Here is a 21,855-nt window from a genome sequence, read left to right as displayed (position 1 = left end):
TGGTTCTATACTACTTCTTTAAAAGAAAGAAAATGCAGCTTAGGTGGAAATGATGAGTTGAACAGGGCTCCCTATTTGTCTTCATGTCCAGTTCCAGAAGATTAGAACTGAGCAGCCAGTCTTTGAACGTTAAAAGCAGAGTGTCTGTTTTCCCAAAGGGAAATAAAGTGATTTCTAAACTGCAAGAACTTGATCTAAGAGACTTTTCCTACACAAACCCAATACACTTGGAATAATATCTTTCTAAGAGGCCAACTATTGGGATCAGCCAAAATCTCCAATAAAGGAGCCATATTGGGAGGCCTTCTCCAGTCCTCTGGTGGACATAATATTTATTGTGATGCCCTCTTGGAAGCAGATGGCTCTGGGAGGCGGTTATCTACTGGGTGATCAAAACTTGTGGACATTTTTATCACCAACAATGTCCAACTGTGAGGCTGATAGGTCCAGGCACTTGGTGCCAAGGAACCTGCTGCTATTCTCTCCAGGGACATGAAAGAAGGCGTGAGTACCAGATTGGAGAACTGGCACAGTGAAGGAAGAGCGCTGGAGTCAGTCAGTGCCACACTGGGAAACGCCCACACCTCACTGGTTGATGCCATGCCTACTAGTATCAGAGGTGTCTTGTGGTCCCCAGCAGACAACATTTGCATGGGCCTGCACACTTGCCACAAATTCCTCCCTCCAGAGGACAAAGACTTGTGACTGACAACTGAAGCTCTCACACAGTTTGGTAGCAACCAACCCTTCTCTCACCCTGGCATCTGCAGGCAAAAACCATCATTGCCTGCAAGGGGTGGGTAAGACTCCGGGCAGGACATAGCCCATGACCACTTCCTTTCCTTTCTCCCCAGGCAAGTCAGAACAGATGGGAATTGGCTTTTGGTCTTGAGGCCAGAGTCTTGCTCTGCTTTTCTGCTCTGTCTCTCCAGAATAGAGAGGGACAGAGTAGCTGACCAGCAGCAGTGTGCCCACACACCCTTCCCTGCTATGCCAGGTCTCCCCAAGACCTGGAACGTCAAATAGCTCTCCCCTTTACGCTTAGCTTCCCATCTGCTGTGTGTCCCTCTGGGAGGAGAAGGATACAGCAGTGCACACATCCGCAGGGGGTTGGCCTACTGCAATGTGTGCCCCGGGGGGGAGGAGGGTGTCGTCTCTGGACCCTGTTCTTGGACCCTGCTTGCTGGGGCGGGCCCTGATTGCTCCACCGGGCTCTGCAAGGACCAGGCCGGGGGTGGGTAGGGAAGGAAGGAGAGTTGCGCTGTGTGTGCCCGGTCCTGGGCTCGGGAGGTTCTTGCGGGCGCACAAGCCAGGCTCCGAAGTGGGGGGCTCCTCCGCTGCGTCCTGCGCCCCAACACTGCGGAGTCTCTAAGCTTCACAGACTGGGCCTTTCCAGGCGCAGCCCGGGCGGCGGCATGGAGGAGGAGGCGGTGAGACTTTCCCAAACTGGGCGCGCCCGCTCAGGACCCGGTTCCTGCAGCCGGTCCAGGTTCCCGGCCTGGCCTGGCCTGGTCCAGCCCCCGGGCCCTCCCGCGCGGCCTCGTGGGCGGAGCGGCCGCATTTAAGGCTCAGCTGGCCGGGCTGAAGGAACAGGATACAAGGCTGCAGGGCACCAGGGGCCTCATCACCTCGCACACACACACACACCTGTGTGCACCCCTGTCCCTCCCTTTCTCTCTCTTGCACACACACACACACACACACACACACACACATACACACACATATATACAGACACACATACACAGGCACATACATATTTGCAGACCCGAGGGCACTCGCACGCACACACACACACACACACACACACACACACACACACACACGAGCCACACACACACATGAGGACGCACACAAGGACTCAGCCATTCTCACACACATAAACTCTCCTGCGACCACTTGTGTCCTCGGAGTCCACTTGCAAACGGCCAGACGGTGCCATCAGTGTCATGGGACGGGTAAGTGAGCCTTCAGCACTCTCTCATCTGGTCCCTGCACCCTGCCTCCCAAGGACTCCAGGAGCCTTTCGGGGGAAATCTGGGTATGGTAGAGGCAGATCCAAGACCACTCCCTGCTTAGAGTGAGGCCCAGGCTATCTGGGAAGAGAGGAGGTCCAGGGTGTTGAGTGCCTGAAACTGGGGTTCTGAATTCTTTGACCCCACAAACCACCCAACAACACACCTGAGCCTTGCTAGGTTCTAGGTACTTGGGAGATCCTGCAGCTCCTTCTTCCGAGTCTTGTCTCCAAACTTAAGACACAACTTTGCACCTCTGAGGGACAGAAGGGGGCTCTGGAAAAGGGGGAGCTCTGAAGAAAGTTTATCTTGGCTTCTCTTCCAGAAAACACCAGAAATTTACTCCGTGGAACTCAATGGTGCTAAAGACATAGAGAAATCAGACAATGAGGGAGGCAAGGAGAGATACAGGGGTTTGAAAAACTGCCTCGAACTCAGGAAGCATCACCAGAAAGAAGAGAACAAGAAAGAGCTTGATCTGGTGAGTGGATTTTTATCCCTAAGCCCAGTGGGACCGGCCAAATGTCACCCTTTGCTGAAAACTTGATCCTATAATCTGTCTCATAAAAAAAAAAAAGTGCCTTTGGGGATTTGAAAATCTCTTTAGATGTGTTTCCTTGCTCAAAATAGGATGGTAGTATTTAAGCCCCCCTTACAACGACTCTTCTGGGGCTAGCCTAGTTCTGGTTGTAGGTGCTTCCTGAGAGAATTCAGGGCCCTTCCTACTTTGAGGGAATCACCAGATATTACAGGTCCCCAACTGTCCTTCCTGGTGCTTCACAGATAGAAGTATGTGGGCTTAAGGGATAGTACAGAGGGTATATGGCGTTTATTTTTACACACAGCCAAACCCAAGCTTGATCCCCAGCACCCCCTATGATCCTCTGAGCCCCACCAAGAGTGACCCCTAAGCCTTGCACCAGGAATGGCCCCAAGACACTGCAATAAAAAACAGAGATAGGAGTAAAATCAAAACCATATCTTTCTCGGTTTCTGGTATCTGTGTCCCATGAAAGTAGAATGTCATGGTGAGAAGTCCTCTTCTCCTCTGCTTAGTTTGTCAGCAGGATGCTTTCCACTTCCTTTCTATAAAATAAGAAAAACGTCATTCGCATCGTTTGCAATAGAGAGTGGGATGACTGGAAGGACTTAGTGAAGTCATTGTGTATGTGCCATATCTTTAGAAAGACTCAGGGCAGCACTAAAGCTGCTATCCGGGCAGGACTGTCTCTGGCTGCAGGTGGTTGTGACCAGAGGAGAGCTTGCATCTGAGTTAAATAGTGCCAGCAGCTCTTGCAGACCATAGAGCTCTATGGTTGTTAGAGTAGACAGCAGAGTTGGGAGTGCAATGAACTATTTCAGAATGTGGCGAACTGACTGGGTGTTCCTGGATTAGCTTTGACTCTGGAAAACCAGCAAGAGCTGTGGGGTTGGAGCTCTTTATTTTGTTCGAGATACTCCTTAAATTTTGAGAGCAAGAGTCTAGTTATTTATCTATTGATATTCAGATAGACACCCAGAAACTGACTGGCCTAAATTCAAGACCAATTTGGCTAAGGTTTAGTTTCCTATTTTGTATTATGGGAATTAATAACAGTTCCAACCTCTTAGAGTTAAGAAGATTATGGAAAACAGAGAAGCACTTAGCACAACTCCTGACAGCATTCATTCTTATCTCCTATATATTGCTAGCCTTTAGGATCAAAGATATATCAATTGTTCCTTACAACTTCTGCGTATAACACAAATATGCCTGTCTGTACTGCAAAAATTCTTTGAGCATTTCATGAAAATGTACAATATAGAAAAGTTATTTTCATAGTATTAGTCAAATTCTTCTGCTTGCCTCCCTGCAAAGTAGAGACCATCTTTTTTTCCCTCTTGCCCCCTATGCATCCTCACATAAGCTCTTGCTCAGTGAATTCATCAGAAAAGGAAGAGGTAGAAAGAATAATTCAATGGTAGAGAACATGCATTGTATGTGCTGGCCCTGGGTTTGACATTGGCACCTCCCGCCCACCTCCCAGCTCTGTTCTCTCCTCAAACCCCAAACACTGCAGCCTGCTCAGAGATTAAGAGGGTTAGAGGGTTAGGAAGACTAGAGTGTTCCACCACTGGCCAACAGGGTGCACCCCACACACTGTCTTGTCTGATACACTTAAACCCTCAAACCAGGATTATGTGAAGAAAAGGGATTTGGCCTGACAGAGCTGGCTGGACCCTTGCAAGCATGGTTCTAATTGTGACTTGTTTCTTCACAAAATTCAGCATGCTGTCAAAAATTGTGTTTTTGTTTTTTGAAGTTCTAGAAATATATTTAATAAAAGGCAAAAAATGTATATTTTGCAGGGGAGTTTTGGGGGTTAGTTTGGTTTAACGGTTTTTGTTCCTTGCACCACACTCACTGGTGCCCAGGGATCACTTCTGATGGTGCTCAGGAGACCATATGAAGTGCCAGGAATCAAACTGGGTCAGCCACATGCCAGTATTTATGCCAGTACTATCGATTCAGCCCTCCAAAATGTATTTAATTGGAAATTAAATTAATTATTAATACATTACAATTAATATTAATCATTAATAATAAATACAGTAACTAATATCTTAATATAGTGTATATATTCAATATACTTAATAAAGTGCATGCTTCTGATTCCAAAAACATGTAATTCCTTGTTTCAAATAGATCTTTTCTGTGGGTTTTCTAGATGGGATAAGGGTTCTTGTCCTTCAGACAACAAAGGGAAAGATGAGGATTTTTCCCTCTTCTCTCCTCAGAAAAACACTTAGCAATATCTGGGATTGTTTTAGGTTATCCCAACCACAGGAAAGGTACTAGTGGTGGAATCTGGTAAAATCCTTTACAACCATAATAAGGATATATTGGCCGCAAATGACAATAAAGCCAATATTGATAAAGTCACTTTTAAATCTAGTGTTCCCATGCTAAACTAATCAGTGTGACCAGGACTGACATACTAACACAATTTATTGGCCAGGTTGTTTGCTTGGAGGGGTGGCCTACTAAGAGGAAGTGGACACTCCCAGTGATTCTCAGTCATCAGGGTTTGGGTTCAATGTGAGCACCTAAAGTCTGGTGCTGTGGAAGGCCTTCAGTGCCAGGTACTTCTCAGACCACTCAGGTGGTAAATTTAAGGGCTCCAGGTGGTTCCAGGATCAAACTTAGGCCAGGCAAATAAAGATAAGGTCAGATACAATCTTTCTATTTGACAGATTTTTTTTTGTTTTGTTTTGTTTGTTTGTTTTTGGGCCACACCTGTTTGATGCTCAGGGGTTACTCCTGGCTATGTGCTCAGAAATCGCCCCTGGCTTGGGGGGACCATATGGGATGCCGGGGATCGAACCGCGGTCCATCCTATGCTAGCTCTTGCAAGGCAGACACCTTACCTCTAGCGCCACCTTCCCGGCCCCAGACAGATTTTTTATTTCTAAGAATCATGCTACCTGAGTCTCAAGTATCTGATAGCAGAAACCTTGGGGCCGGCGAGGTGGCACTAGAGGTAAGGTGTCTGCCTTGCAAGCGCTAGCCAAGGAAGGACTGCGGTTAGATTCCCCCAGCATCCCATATGGTCTCCCCAAGCCCGGGGAAATTTCTGAACTCTTAGCCAGGAGTAACCCCTGAGCATCAAACGGGTGTGGTCCGAAAAACCAAAAAAAAAAAAAAGAAACCTGAATGACAGGTATGCTTGGATATACACATGCTGGAGATTAGATTGAAATAAATACATTATTCTGCTCATTAAAAGAAAAGCAACGAAGTGATAAATGGCAGCTTAAGTCTGAACACTTAGGGAGGGTCAGACATTCGATGGCCTTTGAATCTAAACAAAGTTTGTGCATCAGAGTCCTAAGATTCTTATCTCTAAGACAATCTGACATAAAGAACTACTTCTTTTTCTTTTACATCTCCTGATCCTTCTCCCACAAGAGGATATATTTTAGAATGATCTAATTCACTCTCTTCTCCCTTTTTTTTGCCGGACTTCAGGATGACCACAGACTCAGCAATAAGGAATTGGAAACAAAATACAGTACAAATATTACTACGGTAAGTCCATAGGAAGATAACAGTTGGGAGGAGGATGACTGTGAAGGAGGCGCGGGCTGTGTGTGGAAACATAGATACCGATTAAGGAGTGGATTTCGCAGCTTATTGACAATAACAGCTGACACCATATGGCTTCCAGGCAGAGAAGACTGAGTAGTCTTCTATTATGTCTCTAGTCACCCTTTATCTGAGCCTAAACAGTCCATGATAGTGAATAATTATTTTCTTTTGGTCTTTAAGGCCACACCCAGCAATGCTTCAGGGTTACTTCTGGTGATACTAGCACCCCTGAATGCAAAGCATGCACTCCTGCCCTACCAGCCCTCTCCCTGGCCTCAGACAATGCTTTTCACAGTGAAGACAGAGAAGCTCTGAAGATGAGGGAAGATTTGGAGGTTTCCTCACTTCCATGATTAGAAATTGTTCTTAATACCTAGTCCATGATGTATAATGATCTTGGAAAGAACAGGGAAATCAGGGCACAGAATGAATCAGAACCCTGCATGTCAGGGCCAGAGAGATAGTTCAGGGGCTAAAGCTTTTGTATGGCAGCCAGTTGACATGAGATTGATCTCTAACTCCATATATGATCCTTTGAGCACCGGCAAGAAGTAAGTCCTGAGCCCCACCATGTGTGGTTCAACTATCCCACCTCAAAAATGCTGCTACCTTCTATAAACTCAATCTCAAATTTTAAGAGTTGGTTTCTTGACATCAGGATATCTGTATGTAGTGGACTATCGATGATAGAAACAGAGCAAAGCAGGCATCCTAGATCTTAGGAGTAAAAGCTCAGAGGAGAAATAGACACATAAAAAGTTCCGGAACTATCCCTCTGTGCAAAGAGAAATGCAAACAATGTTCTGAGAGACTATCTGCCTTAAGGAACTGGAGACTCCCTGGATGTGCAGGGTTTGAATTAGGGCATTGAAGGGTGATTCGGATTCATGATGTTTAAGCATTCAGGAGCAAGAGGTTAGGACAGTATGCACTAGGAAGAAAGTAAAGCTATATGACTAGGTCTCTGGAGAAGGGTGAAAGAGAAACAAGTTGGGATCCTTAGATCTAATTTCAAGTATGAGTGTTTATGTGTATATAGACCTTCCTACCAACAAGCAATTTGCAGATACCATCAGAGGATGCAAGAAGTCAATTCATTTTAGCTCAATTCTAGCATATACTCAGAGATGGTTTTAGATTACACATATGTAAAAGGCCAGTCTGTAAAACCACCTTCCATTTCAAGATGTCAGGAGAAGCCATTGGAAATGCATAAGGGATGATATATGTAAGGGTACAAAACTTCTGTACCCTCTTTAGTTATGCCAGACATCCCAAATCTTCACATGTTCACATAAGCTCTCCAAGTCTCTCCTTTTAAATTTCTAGGAAAGTTCTGTTATATTGGCATGGCTGATTAACTTCTAAATAAAAAGACCTTCACTCTAGTCCTTATCTTCTCCCTGGAAATAGAACAAGAATGAAATTATGATCACAAAACTGATTCCCATCATAACATGCCCCCAAAGTTACCTGATTGACAAAATATACCTCTTTCACTTTTAGGGAGACATGAGCCACAAATTATGTATAAAGACCAAATTATATATTTTTGGATACCATAATATTGCAGGAATAAAAGAGGGCAAAGTGTTGGTAATACTGATGATACTGTTGCTTTTCTATCACAAAAATTAAAGATCAATGACTATAATTCTTATGAGGGGTGCAGTTTTTTCAGAAGGAAGCAATTTGATAAGTTTGATCTTCAAAGGCAGTAATTCTAGTAAATGGACATGTCCAGAAAAAAGTTAGCATTTATTAAAGATTGAAACAGGAGAGCAACAGCAATATCGGGAAGTGAGAAGATTAACACAATAGTTAATAGGTCTTTGCCAAGTCATAGTTTGAATAAATTCTATATACTAGGGTATGAGATGAAGACAGGTGATGAATGGGCACAAGAGGATGAGGAAATATATTTTATTTTAAATTATGCTATTTAAATGTCTCTGGAACATATTTGATAAAATTATCAATGGCCTTTGATACCAGGCCCAAACAGTTGTATGATAACTAAGTAGTAAGCTAGACACAAAGGGGACCACTTGTACTGGCAGCCCAGTACAAGTGAGGGTGAGGGATAGGGGATGCAGGATGGGAATGGGGGTGGAGGGAGGACAACTTTGGGGATGGAAATTCCTCTGATTCAATATTAATATCTATCTAAAATATTATTGTGAAATATATGTAAGACACTTTGGTACAATAAAAAATTATCAATGACCTTTGAGAAACATGAATATGGGACTCTGAAAAAGAAATTGCAAGTGGGGATGATTACAAATTCAAATGTTCAACTAATATTTGAGCCTCTTCTATAGAAAAAGCACAGGCCAGTGGATATAGCAAAATGAGTAAGTTTGTGCTCTTGATTTATGTAGAATCAAAATTAGGGAGATAAGCTATGCACACAACTCTCTTTACCTAAGATGGTTTGTGAATGACAGTGTAGAACGCCACGAGAAAGGGTCTTTGTGTTCTTGAGGTGAGCAGGCTTGCTTACCAGGAGACATCAATAAGAAAGTGGTGTAATGTAGTTTGCGGGATTCAGAATTCTGATGAGCACAGACTTAGCACTGACTATGACTATATGTAAAAAAGAAAAAGGATACCAGGCTTAAGGATGAGAAATTAGCCTAGTCTTGAGAAGTTTCAAGACACTATTTTTTGATTAGTAAATGTATTACCATTAAGTTGACTGTTGACTTCTGATTTTGAAAATCTTTATGAGCTAAGTGGCTACTATCTTCTGATCTAACTCTAGGATATGTAAGCAAAGTACAGTTGGGTGTAACTAGAGTTGGCTCTTGGATAAAGCTTACCTCTACCCTTTACAAGAAGGTGACTCAAAATCTATATCTGTCAAAGTAGGGTGATAGTAGTAGTCTGGGATTGTTTTGAAGAATAAATGTGTAAATGTATGGTGAATTCTGTGTACTACTCCCTGACTTCCTTGAGCCTAGATGGTAACTCCTATTTACAGTCTGCTGGAATTGAATATCCATCCTCAGGAAAAGAAAGGTGTGATTCATGTTTGTTTTTGTTCTACTTTTTCAGGGTCTCTCAAGCACCAAAGCTGCTGAGCGCCTGGCTCAGGATGGGCCCAATGCCCTCACCCCTCCCAAGGAGACCCCAGAAATCATCAAGTTCCTGAAGCAAATGGTGGGGGGCTTCTCTATCCTTTTGTGGATAGGAGCTATCCTGTGTTGGATTGCATATGGGATTCAATACGCCAATGATAAGTCTGCATCCCTGGACAATGTAAGGCCCTGAGGTGTCCTTGGTTTTGCTCAATTAAGGATGAGGGTGGGATGGGAAATTTAAAAAATAGCTTAAAAATAAATTAAGAACAGGGAAAGGAAATGTCACAAAGTGAGGTCTTTAATTTTTATAATCTGGGCTAGAATGGAGAGTCTGCTACTAACTGATCACAGCTTGGATTTGAGCAGTTGAGTAGTCTTCTCAGCAGTCAAATAGAAAAGATATTATATTCTCTGATGTCTCAGAGACAAGATAAGCAGAAATTTTAAGAAGAATGAAGAATACTCTTACATTCCTAAATATAAAACATTTTTTGGCTTTCTTTCCCCAAATCAATTCTCTACCTTTAATATGAAGTCTTTTCACATTAATAAATATTAACCAAAATAGCACCAAGTTGGCTGGCATGGATGCTAGAGAAAGAAGGCATATGGAAAGGACTTACAGTGTAGTACTACTGAGTTTCATTTTGTTTTGAGTTTGGCCCACACTCAGTGGTGCTGAACGGGTTACTTTTGGCTCTGCACTCAGGAAATTTTCCTGCTAAGAGAATCATATAGGATGCTGGGGATTAACCCTGGGTCAGCCACATACAAGTCAAGCACCCTACCCAGTGTATTATATCTCCAGCCTAGTGCTCTTGATGTGAAATGAGTAGAATACATAGTGGGGACAGAGGCAGATAAGTGGTCACTGGAGTGGAGGAAAGGCAGTTGTGAGTTCTGATCAACGGGACTAGGAAATGCCCTAAAATTGGATTGTAAGGATTACTGAAAAACCACAAAAATCTGCTTAAAATTACTGAATTCTATATCTTCAAGAATACATTAATTTTTGCTGATCAAGTTCACAAGGACCCAATCTCAACTGTATGGCTTTTCTGTTACTCCAGTCTTAGGATGTGGCTCATTACTAAAATCCATCTCTCCTTTCCAGGTCTACCTGGGCTCAGTTCTGGCATTAGTGGTTCTTCTTACTGGGATATTTGCTTACTATCAAGAGGCAAAAAGCACCAATATCATGGCCAGTTTCAGCAAAATGATTCCACAGGTGAGTGATCACAGACTCCCCTGGTCTCTACCTCACTTCAGGGGGGGATACATCAGACATCCTTGGGCTGGGATTAAGGGCTTGCTCTCCAGAGTGCCTGCTCTTAGCTAGCTGAGAAGTCTGGGTAGGTGTGGGTGAATGGCCTCATCTCTCTAACTTTCCTGCTCATCCTTCTTCTCTAATATTAAGATGATCAGCTTCATAAGATTTTAAAAAAAAGTGCTTAGTGAAAACAAAGTTGTGTTAATTAGAGCTCCTTCTATTACTATTTGTTAGCTTGTGTGGTCCTGTGGTTTTAGAATCGAGGTGGACAAGCTCAGGATTGTTTTGTGTTGAGATGGGGGGTCAATCTATGATCATTTATATGTGACTTTGGGTTGTGGGGAGCTGTGAGGGGAGTTGGGGAATGTAGGCCACCCATGGCTATGTGCTCAGTAAGTACACCTGACAGTACTGAGGAACCCTATGTAGTGCCAGGGGTTGAACATAAAACCAGAGCTTTGCCCTTCTGTATTCTCTCCAGTCCATCTGTGTTATATTTTGCTTCCATGTTTAAGTCACGTGGCTCCCAAATGTTCCCAAAGGAGGACCTTGCTCCCCTCTTCTCACAAGAGCTCACTGGTTTGCTCACTGGTCAGGTTGAAAGAATGCCTCCTTAGATGCTAAGAAGTGAGAAGTGTCCTTCCCAGCTTCCAGAATCTTTTCTTAACCTAAGTGAGATTATCCAGCTCTGGAATCAACCTTCCAGTGGACACCCATCCAGAACCACTGATCCTTAATTGTTCCCTTTTCTACAGACAGGGCTATCATTATGCTCCATCTGTCCATGGAAGCATATTTCTGCTTCTGAGCACATCATATCATGCGCTTGTCCCCATCAAAAACAAAAAGAAAAAGTTTACGTCTCTAAGCTTCAAATAAGAATCTTCCATTGCATTCATTTGCTCCAGACAAATGTGATCTCTGGCAACTTGCAACTGTAATTTGGGCCTTTGGCACCTCATTCCTGTACTGTACTTTGGAATGAGGAGAAGAGCATCCAGACCTGAGGGATCCTCTCATTTTTCTTTTGCAGCAAGCTCTTGTCATTCGAGACTCAGAAAAGAAGACCATCCCAGCAGAGCAGCTGGTGGTGGGAGACATTGTGGAGGTCAAAGGAGGGGACCGTATCCCAGCTGACATCAGACTCCTGTCTGCTCAAGGGTGTAAGGTAAAATAAGGGTCTTCCCCAGAATCTTACTCAGAATCTGTTGTCCTTATCAGGTCTCTCCTAGTCTCAATGTAAGGAGAAAGGAATGCAATCCCCGATCCTGAGCTGCCTTCCCTTTTCCATCTAGGTAGATAACTCATCTCTCACTGGGGAATCTGAGCCCCAGTCCCGCTCCTGTGAGTTCACTCATGACAGCCCCCTGGAATCCAAGAATATTGGCTTCTATTCCACCACCTGTCTGGAAGGTGAGCATGATATAAGCAAGAACCTCATCCATCTCACTTCCCTCCCCTTGGGCACCAAGTTTCTGTCTCTATGTATCCTTTGTCAGATGCTTTCCCCAGAGATACCATGAAATCAAGTTGACTAGAGAACTGCTGTTTTGTCTTTAATTCATGTGTTAAGGTCATTTATCCACTTGAGAGAGTTTTGAAGCAGCTATCTTTTTCCTCCCAATGGAGGTCCCTAAAATAAAATGTCTCTTTCTCCTGTAGGCACTGCAACAGGCATGGTCATCAAAACAGGTGACCGTACCATCATTGGGCAGATTGCCTCCCTTGCTTCAGGAGTGGGAAATGAGAAGACCCCCATTGCCATTGAGATTGAGCACTTTGTTCATATGGTGGCAGGAGTTGCCATCTCCATTGGCTTCCTCTTCTTCATCATCGCAGTATCAATGAAGTATCGGGTTTTGGACTCCATCATCTTTCTCATTGGTATCATTGTGGCCAATGTGCCTGAGGGTCTCCTGGCCACTGTCACTGTGAGTCATGCTGCTAGTCATGCTAATCTCATTAGCACAGACCATCCTTGTCTATTTGATGGGCTCCAAACACATCTCCAACTCATCCATCCTCTTCTCCAAAGCTAAACTCCCTCCTCCTCAGGGACAGACAAAGGACATTACAATAGACCATCTCTCAGACAAAAGTGAATTTCAACATTTGAATGCAAAAGCCGTGAAAATTTTTCATATTCATAAGGTCTATCTGCAAATCACACGTAATGTTGCTCCTTAACAAAGCCAAAGTGATAGTACAGCTGCTAGGGGACTTTTTTTTTGCATGCAGCTGACCCTAATTTAAGCCCAGGCACCTCATATGAACTCCTGCACGCAGAATCAGGAGTAATCCCTGAGCTCAGCTTGGTGCGGCTCCCAAACAAAAAATAAATTAATATAAATTGCAACAATCATCTAAAAATTGGATAGGTAGATTGAGATACTCCCCAAATTTACACATTTCTGCAAAAGAAAAAAATAAAATTTCTTGGCCATTTCTTCCACTCGGGACTTAAGCAATTGTTCACATCATTTGTCCTTTCAGTTCTTCCCACACTTTCTCTCTCTCTCTCTCTCTCTCTCTCTCTCTCTCTCTCTCTCTCTCTCTCTCTCTCTCTCACACACACACACACACACACACACACACACACTCCTCCTCTCTTTGATGCAAAGCAATTCTACTCATTCCTGCTCAATAAACCAAATTTAGCTATACATCTCCTTTTGTAAGGCCCATCTAATTCCCCCTAAAACAAAAGCTATTCTTCCTCCATGCTATAGGACCTATTAAATCAAAGATTGGAAGAAATTATCAGTGTATATACACAAGGGCTACAGTGGCCTCAACACAGACACAGCAAGCCTTTTTTGCCCTGAACAAAAATAAGAGTATTTTTGATACCAGGTCACCTTTGACTCTAGCAGACAGCAATACCAAGAAATTGAAACAAAAAGGAACCACTGGATCTGGGAGTTTTCAAGAGAAAATTTAAAAAAATCCTTAAGGCTAATAGAGACAGCTGAAATGAGTGGAGTAGATAATTGTCATGTAGAAGATCCAGGTTCAGTCCCCAATACCACATGGTCTCTAAGAACTGCCAGGAGTAGCCCTTAAACACTGCTTTAAGAGTAGCCCCTGCATACTAAGGATGTGGCCAAAACACAAAAAAATTAAATGAAAATGTTAATTATAAAGCTCTTAAAATGGAAACATAGACATCTGGATTTCACAGAGCAGCAAGTGAAGCTCTGTGATAAGAAATTGATCAACATTTGAGTGGTACTCCTCACAAACTTGCGCTCCTGAGTCATATGACCCACACTTTTACTGATCTCACAAGCAGACCTGGCTTCACCACTGTAGGACCCTCAGTGCATTTTTTTCGAGGGGGAGAAGGGACAAAAGTCCGTGTTTAATACAGAAGAGCAATATGTGCTTTTGAGTAGCATCCCATCTAACAAGTCAGTTTGACTAACTTGATAAACCTCCATTCTGATCCAAGTTCAATTCTCCTGAAATTTGATGGGTGACTTGAATTCTTTTCATGGTATTGAATCCACGTTCCAGATGATCGTTTATCTCTAAGTTTCTCTCTCTTCTATTCAGGTGACTCTCTCTCTGACAGCCAAACGAATGGCCAAGAAGAATTGTCTTGTGAAGAATCTGGAGGCAGTAGAGACTCTGGGTTCCACCTCTGTCATTTGCTCAGATAAGACCGGTACTCTGACCCAGAACAGGATGACTGTGGCCCATCTTTGGTTTGACCATCAGATATTTGTGGCTGACACCAGTGAAGATCATTCCAGTAAGACAGGAACAGATGGCAAAAGGCAGAAAATGCCAGGGGGCTCTGTCTCAGAGTAGTTGGATGGTTGGTTCTTGGAGAAGGTAGTCCCCACAGCAAACACTGTTTCTCCTGTTTCTCAGATCAAGTTTTTGATCAAAGCTCCAGAACCTGGGCCTCCTTATCAAAGATCATAACATTGTGTAACCGAGCTGAGTTCAAGCCAGGACAAGAAAGTGTCCCCATCATGAAGGTACAGCTCCTGAATTCCAGGCTTTAAGTCCTAGCTACTTTGAAGTCACATTCTCTGTGCTGACTTAGATTTGATTTAATCTCTCCAATAGAGTAGCAACTGTACTGATAAGATCAAGTTTGATTATGAGACCACAAAAAGAGTTTGTTTTTTTTTAATTTATAGCTCAGAGAAATTATAGCACTGTCTAGACATTCTCAGGCTGTGGATTTCCAACTTTCAAAATTCTAACTCATTCCGTAAATGTACTGTGGCTTCAAGTTAGTTTCTAACTTCTTAACATTTGAACATTCTAACATTCAGTAAATGTCAACATATATCAACATAATATAGTTTTTCATAAAAGCCTCTACCTGATGGAAATAGAACTAAAAATTCCTCCTGGAAGCAGCTCTGGACCTGAATATTAAAATATACACAAAGCCAATGTCTCCTGTTCCCTCCTCCATTCCTTTTCCCCTAGTCTCTCTCTTTCTTCCATTCTCTCATTTTTCCTTTCAGAGTTGTGTTTCCCTGGACTTACTTTTTCTTTCTTTCTTTCTTTCTTTCTTTCTTTCTTTCTTTCTTTCTTTCTTTCTTTCTTTCTTTCTTTCTTTCTTTCTTTCTTTCTTTCTTTCTTTCTTTCTTTCTTTCTTTCTTTCTTTCTTTCTTTCTTTCTTTCTTTCTTTCTTTCTTTCTTTCTTTCTTTCTTTCTTTCTTTCCTTCCTTCCTTCCTTCCTTCCTTCCTTCCTTCCTTCCTTCCTTCCTTCCTTCCTTCCTTCCTTCCTTTCTTTCTTTCTTTCTTTCTTTCTTTCTTTCTTTCTTTCTTTCTTTCTTTCTTTCTTTCTTTCTTTCTTTCCTTCTCTTTCTTCCTTATATTTGTTTGATTTTCTTTATTTATCAGACAGCTCATCTGTTTTCTTTTGACCTATCATTTCTCAATCTATCATATTTCTTCTATCCAGTTCTATTTTCACACCTAAATTCCATAGACCATCAACTACCCTTGTATTTTGTATAGTTTGTATAGTTTTGAAAAAAAAAACCCACTTAAATGTTCTGCAAAAAATGTACTGTCACCTATATCTATCTCCAAGATCTCTTCCCACATTTTCTTTTTTTCTAAGATATAGACACTTTACTTCTCCCCAGTCCAAAATGTTTGAAAGTAATATTTAACTTTCTACTTTCCCTATATCTAGTATATCTTTAAGTGACCTTATTCATGTTTCAAAATATCTTTGATTTATATCTTTTATCACCAACACTTTTCACAGAAAGGCCATTCTCTTGTTCTTGTGAATCCAGTTTATTCCTCTCTAATCATTTTAGTATGCTACTAATTTTCCTTAAGTGCTGCAATAAATTACTCTCCTAAAAATAGCCTTTGCTTCTCAGTTTAGGACCTCTTTGTGCCTCATAAAGTCATTTTTCAATCCTCTCCTAATATTCCCTCTGCTCCCAGTGGTTACAGTACAACTCTTCCTCTTCATTTTTCCTTCAATGTGTCTCTGCTGTTCTGTGTATAAGTAATCTATCATCTTTCCAGATCTGTATCATCTGATTTTTCATAAAACTTCAATTTTCTTGAAGTCAGATTATTTTTTAATTTCTTTAAAGTCAATAGGTGGTACGATTCTATTTAACACCTTCACCTTAGTCTCGATTCCCTCATTTACAATAAAATTGGTTTGACTTACCAACTAGAGTTAAGTTTAATCAGGAAACATTGGTTCACTGAAAAACAAAATACTCCTGAAGAATCAGATTGTGAGACACAAATATTTGTTTTTTATCTTGATTCAGAAAACTGTGGTTGGAGATGCCTCTGAAACGGCTCTTTTGAAATTCTCAGAAGTCATTTTGGGTGATGTGATGGAAATAAGAAAAAGAAATAGAAAAGTAGCTGAAATTCCGTTTAACTCAACCAACAAATTTCAGGTGAATTTTTCCTCATAACTGGATCTATTGTCACTAGAATCACATTTCTACCTTCATGTCTCTTGCACAGTGCTTGTCTCAGAGTCACAGGACCTGGATACCTGGTAAATTCAGAACAGGTTTTCTTTGTTGGCTACTTCCTTTACATGAAACTTAATTTTTTTTTCATTTTCCCTGTATAGCAGCGATAGAGCATTTGCCTTGCACGATGCTGACCTAGGATGAACCATGGTTTGATCCCTCAGCATCCCATATGGTCCCCCAAGCCAGGAGCGATTTCTGAGCGCATAGCCAGGAGTAACCCCTGAGCTTCAGCAGGTGTAGCCCGAAAACCAAAACAAAACAAAAAAAACCTTTATTTAAGCACCATGGTTATAATCATGATTGAAGTTGGGTTTCAGTCATAAGAAGAACACCCTGCTTTACCAGTGCAACATTCCCACCACCAATGCCCACCATCCTGCCACCCCACACCTGTATCACAGACAGGCATTCTTTTTCTCTCTTTCACTACCATTGTCATGATAGTTGTTGGTGTAGTTATTTCTCTAACTGCACTCACAAATCTTTGTGGTAAGCTTCATATCATGGGCTGGTCCTTCTAGCCCTCATCTCTACTGTCTCTGTGTATTATTACAATAATTCCTTTGTTTTCCTTAAATCCCATAGATGAGTGAGACTATTATGTATCTATCTCTCTTCCTATAATTTATTTCACTTAGCATAATAGTTTTCATGTACATCCATGTATAGGAAAAATTTTATGATTTCATTTTTCCTGATGGCTGCATAGTATTCCATTGTGTATAAGTATCACAGTTTCTTTAGCCATTCATCTGTTGTCAGGCATCTGGGCTGTTTCCAGTTTCTGGCTATTGTAAATAGACCTGCAATGAACATAGGCATGCAGCGGGCATTTCTGTAGTGTGTTTTTGTGTTCTTAATGTATATCCCTAGGAGTGGTATAGCTGGATCATATGGTAGCTCAATTTCCAGTTTTTTGAGGAATCTCCATATTGTTTTCCAGAAAGGCTGGACTAGACAATATTCACATCAGCAGTGAATGAGAGTTCCTTTCTTTCCAAATCCCTGCCAGCACTAATTGTTCTTGTTCTTTATGATGCATGCCAGTCTCTGTGGCATGACATGGTACCTCATTGTTATTTTGATTTGTATCTCCCTGAAGATTAGTGTTGTGGAGCATTTTTTTTTCATGTGTCTTTTGTTCATCTGTATTTCTTCTTTGAGAAAGTGTCTGTTTATTTCTTCTCCTGATTTTTTTGATGGGGTTAGATTATTTTTTTCTTGTTAAGTTCTATCAGTACCTTATATACCTTAGATATATACCCTTATCTGGTACACCCTTATCTGATGGGTATTGGGTGTATAGTTACCCATTTCATGAGTTTTCTTTGTATCCTAGTCACTGTTTCCTTTGAGGTGCAGAAGTGTCTTAATATAGTCCCATCTGTTTGTCTCTGCTTCCACTTGTTTGGACAGTGATGTTTCCAATCCTTGATGATGCCTTTAGAGTCAATGCCATGGAGTGTTTTGTCTATGTTTTCTTCTATCTACCTTATAGTTTCAGGTCTTATATCAAGGTCTTTAAACCATTTGGATGTGGCCTTTGTGCATGGTGTTAGATAGAGGTCTAAGTTTGCTTTTTTGCATGTGGCTGACCAGTTGTCCCAATATCACTTGAAGAGACTTTCATTGCTTCATTTTGTGTTTCTTACCCCTTTATTAAAGATTAATTGATTGTATGTGGGGTGGGTCATTCTCTGAATACTCAAGTATATTCCACTGATCTGAGGGTCTGTCATTATTCCAATACCATACTGTTTTAATGACTATTCCTTTGTAATACAATGTAAAGGTGGGGAAAGTGATACCTCCCATCTTCTTTTTCCTAAGGGTTACTTTAGCTATTCATGGATATTTATTGTTCCAAATGAATTTCAGGGGTGTCTGATCCACTTCTTTGAAGAATGTCATGGGTATCCATAGAGGGATTGCATTAAATCTGTACAATGCTTTGGGGAGTATCACCATTTTTTTTTTTTTTTGGTTTTTCGGGCCACACCCTTTTGATGCCCAGGGGTTACTCCTGGCTACGCGCTCAGAAATTGCCCCTGGCTTGGGGGGACCATATGGGACGCCGGGGGATCGAACCATGGTCCTTTCTTTGGCTAGCGCTTGCAAGGCAGACACCTTACCTCTAGCGCCACCTCGACGGCCCCGAGTATTGCCATTTTAATTATGTTAATCCTCCAAATCCACGAACAGGGTGTGTGTCTCCTTGTGTCCTCTTTTATTTCTTGAAGGAGTGTTTAGAGTTTTCTTTGTATAGGTCCTTTACCTCTTTAGTTAAGTTGATCCCAAGGTATTTGAGTTTCTGTGACACTATTGTGAATGGGATTTTTTTAAGGTCCATTTCTTCTCTATCATTATTTAGGGGTTTTTGTTTGTTTGTTTGTTTGTTATTTGTATAGGTCCTTAGTTTTCTTTGTACTGGTCCATAGTTTTCTTTGTATAGGTCCTTCATATCTTTAGTTAAGTTGACTCCAAGGTATTTGAGTTTCTATAACATTATTGTGTATGAGATTGTTATTTTTGTTTGTTTTGGTTTTTTTTTGGGGGGGGGGTCTTGGGGGCCACACCCGGCTCGAAGGTTACTCCTGGCTATCTGCTCAGAAATAGCTCCTGACAGGCACGGGGGACCATATGGGACACTGGGATTCGAACCAACCACCTTAGGTCCTGTATTGGCTGCTTGCAAGGCAAACGCCGCTATGCCATCTCTCCGGTCCCAGGATTGTTGTTTTAAGGTTCATTTCTTCTCTATAATTATTTTGAATTTTTGTATAGGTCCTTAATTTTCTTTGTATAGCTCCTTCATCTCTTTAGTTAAGTTGACTTCAAGGTATTTAAGTTTCTGTGGCACTATTGTGAATGGGATGTTTTTAGGTCCATTTTTTCTCTTATGATTATTTGTGTATAAGAAGGTCATTGATTTTTGTATGTTAATTTTGTAGCCTGTCACTTTGCTATATGAATTTATTGTTTCTAGAAGCTTTTTGATAAGTCTTTAGGATTTTCTAATTATAGTGTCATGTCATCTGCCAATGTGCCTGAAACTCTTAAAGAAAAAAGGAAAGTAGGTACTGTAGGGACCACACAAAGACCAGCACATGCCCATTTGTTAATTTTTTAGAAACCAGAGCAGATATGTTAGTTTAAACACATGGGGAAACAAATGCTCTGTGAAGGTGAGGTTGAAGGTGGTGGGAGCAATATTCATCTCTGCTACCTATTGCAACACAGTCCAGGTGGGGAGGTGCCAAACTACTCAACTCCAACCTCTTCCCATTAAGCCAAATGACATATCTTAGTGTGGATTTAAAGCAGGTGCCCCTTCAGGTGAAGGCTGAGTCTCCATTAGGTTTATCATTTGACCACCAAACAAAGATGCTGGAGCAGCTCCTTGGCAACCATAACCCTTTACAGTTCATGGGGAAGTAGAGCAGCAAACAAGTGTTTGGTTTTGGGTCTTGGGGATATTTTCGCATTTCTAGAAAGAGATAGAGAGTTCAGGTCCTTTGTGGAGAAGAGAGCACCTTTACATGACATCAGGCTGTCCTAATATATTTATTCCCTCTTACAGCTCTCTATCCATGAAACAGATGACCCCAATGACCGGCGCTTTCTCCTGGTGATGAAAGGGGCACCTGAGCGGATCTTAGAGAAATGCAGCACCATCATGGTCAATGGCAAGGAGCAGCCTCTGGACCAGAGCACTGCTGAGGCCTTCCACACTGCCTACATGGAATTAGGGGGCATGGGGGAGCGTGTGCTTGGTGAGCAGTCATGCCAGTGCCCTTCCAGTTACCTATCAAGGAGTCTCTATGGTGGCTCAAGGCATAAAGTCATATCAGTGTCTAGTTACAGAGTCACTGTGGCATCTACATGCATAAGAAAAACAGAATATAGCAGCTTGATAAACATACACAGAAGACTTTGAGGACACCAGGAGTTGAGGTCACTTCTAGTGGAAGGAGTTAATGTAAATTGATTTTTAAAGTATTTGAAGTGAGGTGGTCTAAGTCGCAATCCAGGGACCTTCAGAAGTGTGAGTGAATAATGTGTGTCCACATTGTAGATGTGCCCATCTATGTGCAGTAGTGCAGGTGGATGAGGTGATATATGGGAAACACACTTGGAAATACAGAAAGAAGCCAAGACATGGGGCTTATGTGATCTGAAAGTTGGGCATTATTCTGTAGTCTGTGGGATGCCTCTGAAGGCTCTGCAACCAGTGAACAGATCACTTACAGTGTCTCCAGAAGAATAATTCGTTAAGGACCATTATTTACAATGTCGTTACTGGTAGGATTTTATGCATGCAACATTCTAGTATCACACCCTCCACCAGTGTCCACATTTTTTTTTCACCATTGTCCCAACCCCTCTCCATCCATTCTGCCTCTCTCCACCCCACCCCATGGTGAAATCAGTTCTGTAGATCAGTTTCAGGTTCTTTTTCCATTGGTCATTAGTTACTTTCTTACTAAATCTTTTTATATCCTACACATGAGAGAGATTTTTCTATGACTGTCCCTCTCCTTCTAACTAACTTAGCATGATATTCTCCAATTCTGTTTGCAGCAAACATCATCGTTTTGTCTTTTCTTATAGCCTAATAGTCTACTGGTTGTTCTTGTTATCAAAAGTATTATTCTTGGAGAAACTTGAGAGAAGGAGCTTGGGTCTCCCAAGCTGACTCAAGGTGACCCAGGATGACCATGATGATCCATGGTGGTCATCTCAGTGGAAAGAGGGTGGTAATTTTATCCAAACAAAAGGGAATGTGAATAAGAATTATATAGGAGAGACAGTATGGAAGAAAAAAATGGCTGACTTTACAAGTAATTAGGGAAACAAATTAGTTTTTAAAGATGACTGAAGCAAAAAATAGAGAGGTAGTACAATAGGTAGGGCATTTGCCTTACATGCAACCAACCCAGATTCAATTACTAGTATCACCTTAGCACCACTTGATATATCCCACCAAAACAAACAAAAAATGGAGGGGTTAAAATAAAGCTGGCAGCATTAACAGGGATATGAGAGGTGCAAAATAAGTTAGAGATATTCTCACTATGGCAGGAACCTGGTGCTGTCTGAAGTGTAACCCAGAACATGTTCTATTAAGACAATATAGGCTGACAGATCAGTGCCTCTGAACTATAGTTGGCAGGGTTCATTGCACAACTTGTACATTCTTACCAATAAAAATTGAATCCATTTTGGGGCCAAAGTGATGGTGCAAGCGGTAGGGCGTTTGCCTTACATGCCATAATCAAGGATGGACTTCAGTTCGATCCCCCGGCATCCCATATGGTCTCCTAAGCCAGGAGCAATTGTTGAGTGCATAACCAAGAGTAACCCC

At 41.9% G+C, this 21,855-nt stretch overlaps 1 protein-coding gene across 1 annotated transcript in view; it reads left to right on the top strand.

Moving 5' to 3' along the window:
• The first annotated feature begins 1,949 nt into the window (after positions 1–1,949).
• Positions 1,950–21,855, top strand: part of ATP12A (ATPase H+/K+ transporting non-gastric alpha2 subunit) — a 28,529-nt gene continuing 8,623 nt past the window's right edge. The window contains exons 1-12 of the mRNA XM_049781641.1: positions 1,950–2,041; positions 2,256–2,496; positions 6,025–6,084; positions 9,205–9,408; positions 10,345–10,458; positions 11,534–11,668; positions 11,796–11,913; positions 12,163–12,431; positions 14,056–14,254; positions 14,377–14,486; positions 16,272–16,406; positions 20,071–20,263. Coding sequence (XP_049637598.1) covers positions 1,950–2,041; positions 2,256–2,496; positions 6,025–6,084; positions 9,205–9,408; positions 10,345–10,458; positions 11,534–11,668; positions 11,796–11,913; positions 12,163–12,431; positions 14,056–14,254; positions 14,377–14,486; positions 16,272–16,406; positions 20,071–20,263 — 1,870 coding nt within the window. The remainder of the gene's footprint in view (positions 2,042–2,255; positions 2,497–6,024; positions 6,085–9,204; positions 9,409–10,344; positions 10,459–11,533; positions 11,669–11,795; positions 11,914–12,162; positions 12,432–14,055; positions 14,255–14,376; positions 14,487–16,271; positions 16,407–20,070; positions 20,264–21,855) is intronic.

This window comes from Suncus etruscus, chromosome 10, assembly GCF_024139225.1.
Source record: "Suncus etruscus isolate mSunEtr1 chromosome 10, mSunEtr1.pri.cur, whole genome shotgun sequence".
Classification (NCBI taxonomy): domain Eukaryota; kingdom Metazoa; phylum Chordata; class Mammalia; order Eulipotyphla; family Soricidae; genus Suncus; species Suncus etruscus.
This window is presented reverse-complemented; position numbering and strand designations above follow the sequence as displayed.